The sequence below is a fragment of the Gossypium raimondii genome, chromosome 7 (genome assembly GCF_025698545.1).
Source record: "Gossypium raimondii isolate GPD5lz chromosome 7, ASM2569854v1, whole genome shotgun sequence".
NCBI classification, from domain to species: Eukaryota; Viridiplantae; Streptophyta; class Magnoliopsida; order Malvales; family Malvaceae; genus Gossypium; species Gossypium raimondii.
The window spans coordinates 47061226-47073289 of record NC_068571.1 but is presented as its reverse complement, the minus strand read 5'-3'; the positions used below and the strand labels follow the sequence as shown (position 1 = coordinate 47073289).

The 12064-nt window shown below is 30.7% G+C and overlaps 2 protein-coding genes across 4 annotated transcripts; both read left to right on the top strand.

Moving 5' to 3' along the window:
* The first annotated feature begins 3178 nt into the window (after window positions 1–3178).
* On the top strand, window positions 3179–6876 carry LOC105786779 (probable serine/threonine-protein kinase WNK3). Of its 3 annotated transcripts, none has more exons than XM_012613266.2 (8): window positions 3179–3419; window positions 3637–3674; window positions 3908–4135; window positions 4219–4442; window positions 4540–4697; window positions 5033–5219; window positions 5296–5433; window positions 5575–6876. In XM_012613266.2, exons 1-8 carry the CDS (start codon window positions 3381–3383, stop codon window positions 6315–6317), a joined length of 1755 nt encoding a protein of 584 aa, XP_012468720.1. In that variant the 5' UTR covers window positions 3179–3380; the 3' UTR covers window positions 6318–6876. The 3 variants fall into 3 exon arrangements, with proteins under 3 accessions (XP_012468720.1, XP_012468716.1, XP_052489075.1); XM_012613262.2 differs by having other exon boundaries at window positions 3179–3433; XM_052633115.1 differs by having other exon boundaries at window positions 3179–3433; window positions 5033–5179; window positions 5575–5719.
* A 2521-nt stretch (window positions 6877–9397) lies between these two features.
* LOC105786791 (piriformospora indica-insensitive protein 2) lies at window positions 9398–11743 on the top strand. Its single transcript, XM_012613271.2, has 2 exons — window positions 9398–9768; window positions 10488–11743. Exons 1-2 carry the CDS (start codon window positions 9547–9549, stop codon window positions 11562–11564), a joined length of 1299 nt encoding a protein of 432 aa, XP_012468725.1. The 5' UTR covers window positions 9398–9546; the 3' UTR covers window positions 11565–11743.
* Window positions 11744–12064: the final 321 nt, after the last annotated feature.

The window sequence follows — 12064 nt, the reverse complement described above, 5'->3', positions numbered from 1 at the left end:
TAAAATTAATAAAATTTTAAAAAAAATACTTGGATGGCTACACGAGCTGTCACATTAAAAATGTAATATTTTATTCCGTATTTTCATTAAAAGAAAAGGTAATTTGATACTTTTGAAGTGTTAATGATTAAATTCGACTCTTTTCAAATATTAAGGGCTAAATTTATCATGATGTTTTTAATGGTTATCTTAAACTTTTGCTTGCATCAATTAATTTTCTATTTATTTATGGAAATGATTTTGTACACGCAAGCGGAGTTTTTAAACTCTACAAGTATCCTATAATAATATAGTAAAATATTTTTAAAAAAGATACGTGTCAAATTTTAAAATTGCTCGTAAAATAAAAAAAATACACTACCAAAATATCATATACTCACCCTTTATTTGTATATAAAAATACTACATCCTATTGGATACAAAAAAAAAAGTTTTACATTTCTCAATTATATATACAAAAATATGGAAATAACTTGAACCATCCGTAACCTTAAACTTGTACGGTTCTACCATTTCTTCACTCTTAAAATAAAATATAAAAGAAAAAGTTAGATATATATACAGTAAATGCATTTTATTAATTCTTTGTTATCATGCTCATGCTCTTTTATGTGTCTATAGATTTATCCCTTCCTAAATTTTCTTTTGAGATATATACACATATTTGTTTGTGGGATTTTGATCTATTGGTGAAAAGTTTGTGAAGTGTCATTCATCAAGAGTCGATAGACTTCTACAACAGATCTAGTGTTGGATTAGAATATGTGTTCGATTTCATTCTTAAATTTCATCGAAAATCGTGATGGTTCACAAAAGAGTGAATAAGCGCATAGGAAATGTTGATGTTTTCTTATTCGTGATGGCGTTTCCTCGACAAAATCAGGATAAAATTGAACATAAACACTTTAAGCCTAATATCAAACCTATTGAGGGGGCTTGTTATCATTATTGACTCCTCAAACGATCACAAACCACTTAAAAATTATAATATATAAAAATCATTAAGAGTAATTTAATTGATAAATAAAATAATTAATCATAATTTTACTTAACAATACCATTAACTCCAACCAAAATCAACTCAAACTAGTTAATTAATTAAACTCAATTCAAAGAGTCAACTAGTTGACATATAATTTTGGTTTTGTAAGAGATGGATGTGAAAAAATTTAATTAAGGAAGGGATATATCATTATGAAAGCAAGAAATTATTAGTCAATATGATATTCAACTAAATCTATGTAATAATGATAGTTTTAAGATTTGAGATGGGTGTAAATGTCTGGGGAACATATTAGTAAGCATGAAATTAATTTTAAAAAGTAAATATATAAAATATTAAGATATTTAGGGATAATATAAGTTTTGGCCCTTAAATTTGCCAATTAGGTTCAATTTAGTATCTATACTTTTTCTTGTTCCTTTTGGTTCCTGAACTTGACAATTAGATTCATTTTGGCCCATGAACTTGGATTTCATCAAGATTTGATGATGTAACTAATGTTTTTAGAACATGACTGAATTGGTTGGTCAGACCGATTGGACACTGAATTGATCGGTATACTGGTCCAAATAAAGGGGTTGAATTGATTGAATTGAAAACAGCTCGAAACTATAAAAAAAATCTAAAACTAAGACAAAAACTAGTAGTTGAACAAGTTGAACCAGTTTAATAATTTTCTAAAAAAATATGAATTTTTAATTATTTATTTAATTATTATTGGTTTAATACTTGAACCAATCAAACCAATTGAATCAAAAACCAATGATCGATCGATTCAATCACTGGTTTGATTATTAGAACATTGTATCTGAATCTCAAAGTGCCATGTCATTAAATTTTATATTTTTCAAGATGAGAGATTAAAATAAAACTAATTATCAAGTTCAAGTACCAAAGTGAATTGAAGAAAATATAAATATCTAAATGAACCTAGTTGTCAAAAATAATATTACCCCAAATATTTATTAGTTGTATATTTATATTTAAAAATATTATCATTTTGATATAATATCGACTTCTACTCATAATTTTTTTAACCCGAAAATAAATATAGTTAAGTGAACTTGAATCCGTATCCTCCGAATTATTACAATAATAACAACATCAACCTAATTAAAAAGATTAAAAAAAAAAAAAAAACTAAGGTTGAATTTGGAAAAGGAAAAAGTTGCACATTTCTTTTGCTTCTCGTTTTAATTTCATGGAACAGCAACCGTTTGGCGCGTAAAAAATATGTATATAAAATAAAGGTACCACGTAGCATATACAACAGCTATGGGTGGGCCCCAGCATGAGGTGGCAAAATCTTAGTAGAAAGTTGACTTTTTTAATTTTTTTGATGAATTGACTTTTTGATATTTGAAATAGATCCTCAATCTTATTTATATATTTTATTCTTTTTCTGTTTTATTTCCATCTTTTTTCCCTTAAGAAAGAAACAAACATAAATCTTCTCGAAATCTCAAAAATTATTCCTAAAAAAAACAGATTATAAAGTTGAAAGAAAATGGAAAATGGTTAAAAAGTTTAATTTTTATTGGTTAAATTTTACTATTAGTCCCTCTACTTTATAAAATTGTAAATTTAGTCTCTATACTTTAATTTGATCAACTTTAGTCTCTATATTTTTCAAATTGGTCAATTTCAGTCTGACCCAAACAGTAATAGTAAATTTGTTTGGTTAAATTCAATTACTACTCATGTATTATGTATACAGATGTAGATTTAATTCATATTCTCCCTTTAGATCGTTTTGCAACCCTGTAATTTTGAATTCTGAAATTTTAATTTTGATGTAAACCACAATCATTAATCAATTAACTGAATTTTTAATAAATAATATGTAGAAATAACAAACCGACGTCGCATTACACATATGGTAACATCTTTGTTGCATTATATTTTGAAGATGGAAAAACATATCTTAATGAATTCAATAGTAATCGTTGGATAAGGATTGAAATTCTAAATTCGAAAAGTACATGACCAAAAGTGATCAAATAAATGTATAGAGACTAAATTTATAACTTTCATAAAGTACAGGGACTAATAGTAGAATTTAATCTTTTTTATTTTAGCGAGAGTCAATCAGTCACAGTCGGTTTGCTAATGGCCTGAACCATATTTAAACGCTTCTCTTTGACGAAACGAACTCCATTTCCAATCTCTATCCCCATCACCTTTTCTTTCTCGAATTTCTATTTATTTTTCTTTGAATCCACGACTTTGGGTTTTTTTTTCTTTTCCATTTTTCGAATAAACATAGAGATAAAAATTGAAAATTTCTTTAAAGAACTTTGAATTTTATTGTAAATTTTTTTCTGGGTTTACAAAAATACAAGAATGCCGCCAGAAACAACGTCCGACCAAGAACGAGATGATTCAGATGTTGAATTCGTCGAGGTTGATCCTACAGGTCGTTACGGTCGGGTTAGTTTTATCACTGTTTCATTTCATTTTTTTAAAATTTTATTAATGGTTTGCTGTTTGATTTAAACGAAGTTTTCCATTTTAGAATGAAGCTCATTTGATTTATATTTGATCTTTATTTGCATTTGGGTGTTAGCCTTAATTAATGTTACCTTTAATGGGTTGTCTTTAACTTTTGTGTTTTTTGAATTGATTATTTGCAGTACAAGGAGGTTCTGGGAAGAGGAGCTTTCAAAAAAGTGTATCCTTTTTAATTTCCTCTGTTTTTCATAGTTTATTTGTTTGTATTTGAATGTATTTTGAGGCGTAATTTGGGAACTTAGATATAATGCATTTGATGAACATGAAGGTATATATGAATACATTTTTTAGGCTTCATTTGTGAGGTTTTTCATTGTATTATGAATGTATTTTGAGGGTTAATTTGTGAGTTTAAGCTATTGTTTAATCCTTGATTAAGTTGTGGGAACTTAGATATAAGGCATTTGATGAACTTGAAGGTATAGAAGTAGCATGGAATCAGGTTAAGGTCACGGATTTATTGCGAAACTCGGAAGATTTGGAGCGTCTTTATTCGGAAGTTCATTTGCTCAAAACTTTGAAGCATAAGAATATAATTAAATTTTACAATTCCTGGGTTGATACCAAGAATGAAAATATCAACTTCATCACTGAGATTTTCACTTCAGGAACCTTGCGACAGTAAGTTCTGTATATCCTTTCGTGTGTTTGGAATTTTGTATGTCGTTTTGGCTTCATTGAAAAGCTTGTGCTCGATCATGTAGGTATCGAAAGAAGCATAAGCATGTTGATTTGAGGGCATTGAAAAAATGGTCTAAGCAGATCTTGGAGGGTCTTCTTTATCTTCATAGTCACGATCCCCCGGTGATTCATAGGGATCTAAAATGTGATAACATCTTTGTGAATGGTAACCAAGGTGAAGTCAAGATCGGAGATCTAGGATTGGCTGCTATTCTTCGCCAAGCTCGTTCTGCACATAGTGTTATTGGTACGGATCATGTGCTTAATAACTGGCAATACTGAAGCATACATAGCCATCAAAGATTTCGAGTACAAATAGTAAAGCAATTGTTAATGTGATGTAGGTACACCTGAGTTTATGGCACCAGAACTCTATGAGGAGGAATATAATGAGCTTGTAGATATTTATGCTTTCGGCATGTGTTTGCTGGAGTTAGTGACCTTCGAGTATCCATATGTTGAATGCACTAATGCAGCTCAAATATTCAAGAAAGTGACATCAGTAAGGCATTCTTGATCTTTCCTGTTTTTTAACATTTATTTTTATGTTGCTTAATTATGAGGTTTCGACATATTCTATTCACTGTCAGTGTATAATGGTGTATCAAATATAAACTCATCACACATGGATGCATCTTTTGCTGAAGAAGTTTAGGCACAATTCGATAACAAGTTCCTGAAAAATGTTGATTCCCTCAGAATATAGTTCGTATAGTCTTGAGTATTAAATTGAACCAAATTGTGTTATCAACATTTTCTATGGTAGAGTTAAATTTAATGTGTTGATGGTGCAAACAATGCTACATGATTTTCATGGTTCGTTCCTTCCTTGGGCAGGGAATAAAGCCAGCATCATTGGCAAAAGTGACCGATCCTGGAGTGAAGTTATTTATTGAAAAATGTATTGCTAAAGCCTCGGAACGGTTGTCTGCGAAGGAACTTTTAGGGGATCCATTTCTCCAACCTGATGAGGAAAATGACAGTGTAGGTCGTTCTTTACGACCCAAAGCTCAATCTTCTTCAGGTAGAATTGAGGAGCTTTTTTGGAGCTTGAAAGGTTTCAGTATTTTGGGCCTCACATTTTCATATGATAAATGCAGATAGTACTTCTGATCCGACTAATTTCAGGGGAAATACCAAGGATCTTCAATCGGAGACGAGTGTGGATGTCAAAGTGCAAGGTCAAAGGAAAGACGTTAACACGATATTTCTGAAACTTAGGATAACAGATTCTACAGGTCTTTCTCATTCTCTCTCATATGTTCATACCTTTTGGCTGCTTTTTCTTCATATTCCTTTCATGGTAGGCAATATTTCATTCATGAGCATTTGTAGATGTTTCTCTTATTGAAAACGGAAATGCTTCGACATGGTCCTAGGTCAAATTCGCAACATCCATTTCCCTTTTGATATTGAAGCAGATACAGCGACTGCTGTTGCCAGTGAAATGGTTGAGGAATTGGATTTAACAGATCAAGATGTTCCAACAATTTCCGAAATGATTGAATCCGAAATCCGGTCCCATATTCCCAATTGGGTTCCAAATGAAACTCCCACTGATTGTTTTGGTGAAATTGCAAATTCTGGTAACTGTATCTCTGAAAATAAGGGTGATGGAACCTCATCTCCAGGTCGTCTTTCACTAGAGAGATTACCTTCGGGTCGAAGATACTGGTCTGACCCACCAAAGGCAGCTAGTGGAAACTCTCCAGCCAGTTTTGGTGTTTCTCACATTGCTTCTCAGGTAGATTTTGTAGCAGATAACTTGGTTGGACTTGATGAACAATCACATGATAGCTACAAAAGCGAAGGGAAAATAAACAGTAGTACTTCACTTGAGCGACCCGACAATGAGTTCACACATCACAATGGCAGAGATGATAGTGATGACAGTAATGGAACGCAATCATCATCAAAAGAGAACTGTAAGCCATTAAAGGATACCGAATCAGTGGTGAGGGTAACAACAGAGACACTCGAGTCTATGCTGGTAAAGCAGCAAATGGAGATAGACGAGCTAAAGAAGCAGCACAGACTAACCATATCAGACTTTCTGAAAGAACTTGCTCCAGAAACCCGTGAAAAGGTTTTGGCTACATGTAAGATAAAGATTCCAGATTAAACTATTCAATACGACACAAACCGCTAAATGCACTTCTACATAGGATATGATTTCACATTTAGTCTCTCCGACGTTTGCAGTTTGATTATAGTACGTAATCCTCATACTTGAATATCTAATAGGCACTCCATTACTGCTTAGAAGTGCTTCAGTTTTGTTTGTAAAGTTCGACTATCTGTGTTGGGAGCTGATAAATCTGCAGGAATTCCCAGTATACGGCTATTCAGCGGTGAGACGAGAGCAACAATGCTCCGTATTGGCACGACATATTGGCTAAAATGGAAAGGACTATTAAACCGAAACTTTGGTTTCGAGGCGCTATCGAGGTGAGGGATTGTTCCTGCTAGTGTATAATATAGTTTTGAATGTCTTATAGGATATATGCACATCATTGATACAGTTTTTTTGTTCTTCAATTGCTAGATTTTGTATATATGATTCTATCTTCTTTTTCATTTACTAGATTTTGTTTGCTTCAAATTACAATGTTTGAAGGGTACAGACATTCATAGATTCCTTTTTCTGGAAATGTAGCTTTGTGTAGTCCAAAAGTTCTTTTATAAGTTTGCACAAATATCAATATTTGCAATTTTTCTGCTATAATTAAGCTGTCACCTATTCTGTATAAAAGATAACTACGGGTTTGTCATTCTCAATATATTTATTTATATTTTTATACAAATGATTCTTATACTTGTTATTAAGCGGTGCTAGGGATTGATACAAGATTTTATACGTTACATAACCGATATTTGAATAACGGCGGGATTGGATTGGATAAAGAATCGATTGGGGTATCAATTTAGAGAGTAGTTTTTAATGATTGAATTGAGTCTTTTTTTTTTTTTTGAATTTTAATAATTTTTAATCGGACCAGTAAGACTGGTCAGACTAGCAAAACAATGGACCAACTGTATCGGTACTTCAATTAGTTCTTGATTTAATTTATTCGATCTGGTTTAGATAATATTGGATTTTAATTTTTTTTTAATATTTTAAATTTTAAAAAATATTTTTATTTTTTATTTATGAATTTTAAAGAGTATGGACCAAAATAACAAAATTATAAATGTCGAGGGTTGAAAAAATTTAAAAAATTTAAAAATTGATTGACTTGCGAATTGGTATGAACTGATTAAATCGAGCTAAAATATCAGTTGAATTGGCAATTAAACTGATTTTTTAATTTTAATAGTTTATTTGCTTTGAACCGGGTGCACCAATCGTTATGGGAACCAATTAGTTAAACTAGTTTAAATTGGTTCAATTGTTGGTTCAATTACTTTTTAGTTCAGTTCAACTAATTTGTACCGGTTCGAGAGTTAATTGATTTAATACCTCTCATTAGATTGATACCTTAACTAGTTCCCCATCTGACTAGCCAATCTAATCCAATTTAGATAATATTGAATGCTGAAATTTTTGTTTATAATTTTAATTTAATTTTTGAATGATTTTTATTTTTCATAATTTTTCTTATTTTTAAAAATTGTCAATTTTATATTTTTATTTAGAATATGAAAATTTAATTTTAAAATTTTTTATTGTACTTTTAAATTAACAAAAAAGTTTTAAATATTGAGAGGAAAAACAATTATTTTACCTTTGAATGTTAACTTTAATGGAAAAATTAAGCAGAGGATCAAGATCTTTAAATAAAAAGGTAGAGGAACTCAATGTTTCAAAATAAAAGTATAGGAACTAAACTTTATATTTTAAAAAAAGTACAAGTACAAACTTAAACCTAATATTATGTTAGTATTCCCAAAAATTAGTTTAGGTTAAAATCACAGTTGTATCCAAAAATATATCATAATATTTAGTTTTGAGAGATTACGATCATAACATGATATCACTTAACTCATACTCATAATATTAATAACTTGATATCGATTAATCTGTGACACCAATTCAATTAAAATAGACAAAAATACTCTCATTTTACAAAATAAATTGTATCATTTTGAGGGTGTTTTTTTTTCATTTTATATTTTTGTATTGAAAAATAAAAATATATATACACACTAAAGAAATTGAAGTTGTGACTTATTAGTTTTTTATATTTATATTTTACCATTAAATTAAAATCTCATCTATTTTTAATATCAATATTTTATAGATATAATTATTAAATGATTTTATTTTTCGCCCACATAGTCTTTTTCTAATCTATATAGAAAGTATTATGATGGAATTGAGATTATATTAATGTATTGGTTTTACGACAAAACTTACTATATAAAACATCAAATTTCTACTAAGTCATTATAACTTTGAAAGAGACGAATGTTGGTTCTTCTGTTCGAACTAGAGTTGTAACATTAAGACTGATACTTTATTTTATCTTTTCTTACTTCTTTAAGATTCATTCTTGAATGTATGCTAATTTTCTTAGCTTTTTCTATGGGGTAATGGTGATACTGAATTTTTCTAGTAAATGTCAGTGATGAAGTGTAAAACTTAAAAGAGTCGATATTAAAATTTTATATTTTAGAAGGTGAGTTCTATCAATCCCTTTAACTCCGTCATAACAAAGATTTCAATATTTCATAGACCAACTTCTCATTTGAATATATCCTCACAAAGATGAAATAACTTTGCATAAAATTTTGATATAAAGATTTCAACAAATGAATATATAAACCTTTACTTGTACTTTTGCCAAGGCAATGAATAGATGCATGCATGGTAAAATGGTCTCTCCACAACAACAATTTAACTCTATAGCACCCATCAATATATTAAAGGTTGTTTTTCAATTTTTTATTTGGTTATAATATTTATTTTTCAACCATTTAGATTGCATTTAGTTTTTATTAAATAACACAGTTCCATTAGCCACAAAAGCAGATACTGATGCAGAAAGATAGACCAAAAAGAAACCTGGCCTAAGCTAAAATAGCAGTCTGGATGGGAGGGGGGGGGGGGGAGTGCAAGAGCCTAAGTTTAAAGGTCATTAAAAGGCTTTAGCCTTTTCTAGGTTTCTCTTTCACTTAATAAGGCTGCTATTATTGTTGTTATTTTGTTTTACTTTTTATAGGCTCCATTAACTCTATTAAATACACCTTTTGCCACTCCAAAGTGTTCCTTAAACATTGTTGGCTTTTGCCTTTTCTTTTAACTACAAAACCCATCTTCCATTTGTTATCATTACTGTAGTTCTTTTCTCATATTGTTAAGTTGGTATTGCTCAGTTTATATCCTGTTTGTATAATTGCCTGCTTAGGCCATGAAGAATCTTATTGTCATGAATAAGAGTTCTGTTCTTGTGTTTTTGCTTGTTGGGTTGTTTGTTTTGTGTGAATGTGAAGATGAAGACCAGTTCTTACCTGTATCTCCAATGGTGAAGAAAGAACAAGAGGCATTATACTCTGCTATTCAAGGATTTGTGGGGAATTCATGGAATGGCTCGGATCTTTACCCAGATCCTTGTGGATGGACACCTATACAGGTTTATATAAATCACTTACACATATCAGAATATATAGTTTTTTTCAATGTTTCTGCTTAGGCTTACCGACTAAGGGTGTTGAATGAGTGTCAGATTGTATATTTTTAAAGTTTATGATTATTTATGTTTTTATATGTATATGTTTATGTATGTATGTATGCTTGTATATACACAAATATGTGCTGCACTCATTTGACATAATAAATAAAGGTCATGAATGTTCATGTTGAGAAGTAAATATAAGCTAGGTTTCTCCTATGTTAGTGTTGAAAACTGAAATCTATATTCAATGGAATTATACGTATGGTATTCTAGTTTGCCTTTGAAATCAAGTGTTGCAAAGTCAAATTTTAGTAAAATAGAGGGCTGTACTAAAATCAAATTTCATTTTGTCTCCTCTACTAAAAATAGATGATCCTATACATTAGATCTAAGAATAAATTGGTCATTTCTGTTAAATTTTTATCTATTTCTACTGTTAAAAATGTTCATTATACGTCAAGATAAAATACACATAGCATATCATGTGCCATTGTTTGAATATTCTATTAGTCATGCCAATTTTGAACAAGAAAATAGATAATTCTTTACCAGAATACCCTTTTTTTAATAGACAATACGATCTAACAACTAGTATATACATGTATAAATTTCAAACATTTTTGTTTATGTAAAAATTAGATGACATTTATACTCAATTTTTATCTTTACAAATGCAGGGAGTTTACTGTGATCTGCTTGACGGGTATTGGCATGTCACTGTTTTAAACATTGGTCTAGTTTTTGACAACTCTCTTCAATGTAGCCCAAATGCAAAGTTCACACATCACCTGTTTGAGCTTATTCACTTAAGATCACTCTCATTCTTCCATTGTTTTTCCTCACCTAGAGATAACCCCATTAGAATCCCTTCCTCAAATTGGGAAAGACTCTCAAACAGCCTAGAATCCTTGGAGTTTAGATCCAATGGTGGTCTCATTGGTACAATTCCAGTCTCCATTAGCTACCTTAAAAAGCTCCGATCATTAGTGTTACTAGAAAATGGATTAACAGGAGACTTGCCTAGAGAATTAGGGAACTTGGTGAATTTAAAGCAACTTGTATTGGCTGGAAACAAATTTACTGGTCAAATCCCACCAAGTTTAGGAGGGTTAACTGAGTTGTTAATAATGGATTTAAGTAGAAACAATCTAACAGGGACCTTGATGTTGACTTTCGGGTGTAATCTCACTTCATTGCTGAAGTTGGACTTAAGCAACAATAAGTTGGAAGGAAAGATACCTGAAGGGATTGGAAGGTTAAAGAATGCAACACTTTTGGACCTTGGCAGAAACAAGTTCTCAGGTGGGTTGATACAGTCATTTCAACAACTGGTTTCTTTAAAAGAGATGGTGATATCAAATAATCCGCTTGGGGGTGATCTCACGGGTGTTGAATGGGGAAAGTTGCAGAATTTGGAGATATTGGATCTTTCAAATATGGGGTTAACAGGTTTAGTACCAGAATCCATGGCAGGGATGAAAAAGTTAAGATATTTGGGGCTAAATGACAACAGTCTGACAGGAAATCTTTCACCAAAGCTTGCAAGTCTTCCTTGTCTGAATGCTCTTTATATTAATGATAATAATCTGACAGGGAAGCTTGAGTTTGCAGAAGGGTTTTATAAGAAAATGGGGAGAAAGTTCAGAGCTTGGAATAATTCAAATCTTTGCTATCAGCATGAAATGATCCTATCATCATCATCATCATCATCATCATCATCAAGCCATGGTCTTAATGGGGTTAAACTTTGTTAACAAGAAACACAAAGGAGAAAACAGTTCTTACTACTTTGAATGAAGTAAAAAAACAGTTCTAGTAGAAGGGATTTTAGAGGCTTTATTTTCTCGGTTCAATTTTTAGTGGATATATTTTTTTTCACTGTGGATTTCCCCCCTTAAATTATTAAATTATCTCTTTGCCAGTCTACGATATATATTACATGGCTTCTTATTCAAACCCTATTTTTTTCATTATAAAAAAAAACATCTTGAAAAACTTCAAACTAAACCCAGACATATATATGTATGTGCTCGTACCCAACACTCGTACTAGAATCCAAGTAACGTAAGTTACATGAAGAATTTGATAAAAGTATCACAAAATCCCTAAATTATATTTGAATTGCATTTTAACTCAGATTGAAAAAATAGACAAATTAATCCTTATACATTAGATGAGTGAACAAAACTTCTCTGTTAAAAATCATAAAAGAATAGGGGTTAAATTGAATAAAATTGTAAAAATTGAGAACTAA

What these genes read in the sequence shown, in the direction of transcription:
- LOC105786791 (XM_012613271.2), top strand. Translation starts at nt 9,547, where the DNA reads ATGAAGAATCTTATTGTCATGAATAAGAGTTCTGTTCTTGTGTTTTTG. An exon ending in GTGGATGGACACCTATACAG is followed by an intron (nt 9,769 to 10,487) that starts GTTTATATAAAT and finishes TTACAAATGCAG; the next exon opens with GGAGTTTACTGTGATCTGCT.
- LOC105786779 (XM_012613262.2), top strand. Translation starts at nt 3,347, where the DNA reads ATGCCGCCAGAAACAACGTCCGACCAAGAACGAGATGATTCAGATGTT. An exon ending in CTACAGGTCGTTACGGTCGG is followed by an intron (nt 3,434 to 3,636) that starts GTTAGTTTTATC and finishes GATTATTTGCAG; the next exon opens with TACAAGGAGGTTCTGGGAAG. An exon ending in CAAAGCTCAATCTTCTTCAG is followed by an intron (nt 5,220 to 5,295) that starts GTAGAATTGAGG and finishes TGATAAATGCAG; the next exon opens with ATAGTACTTCTGATCCGACT.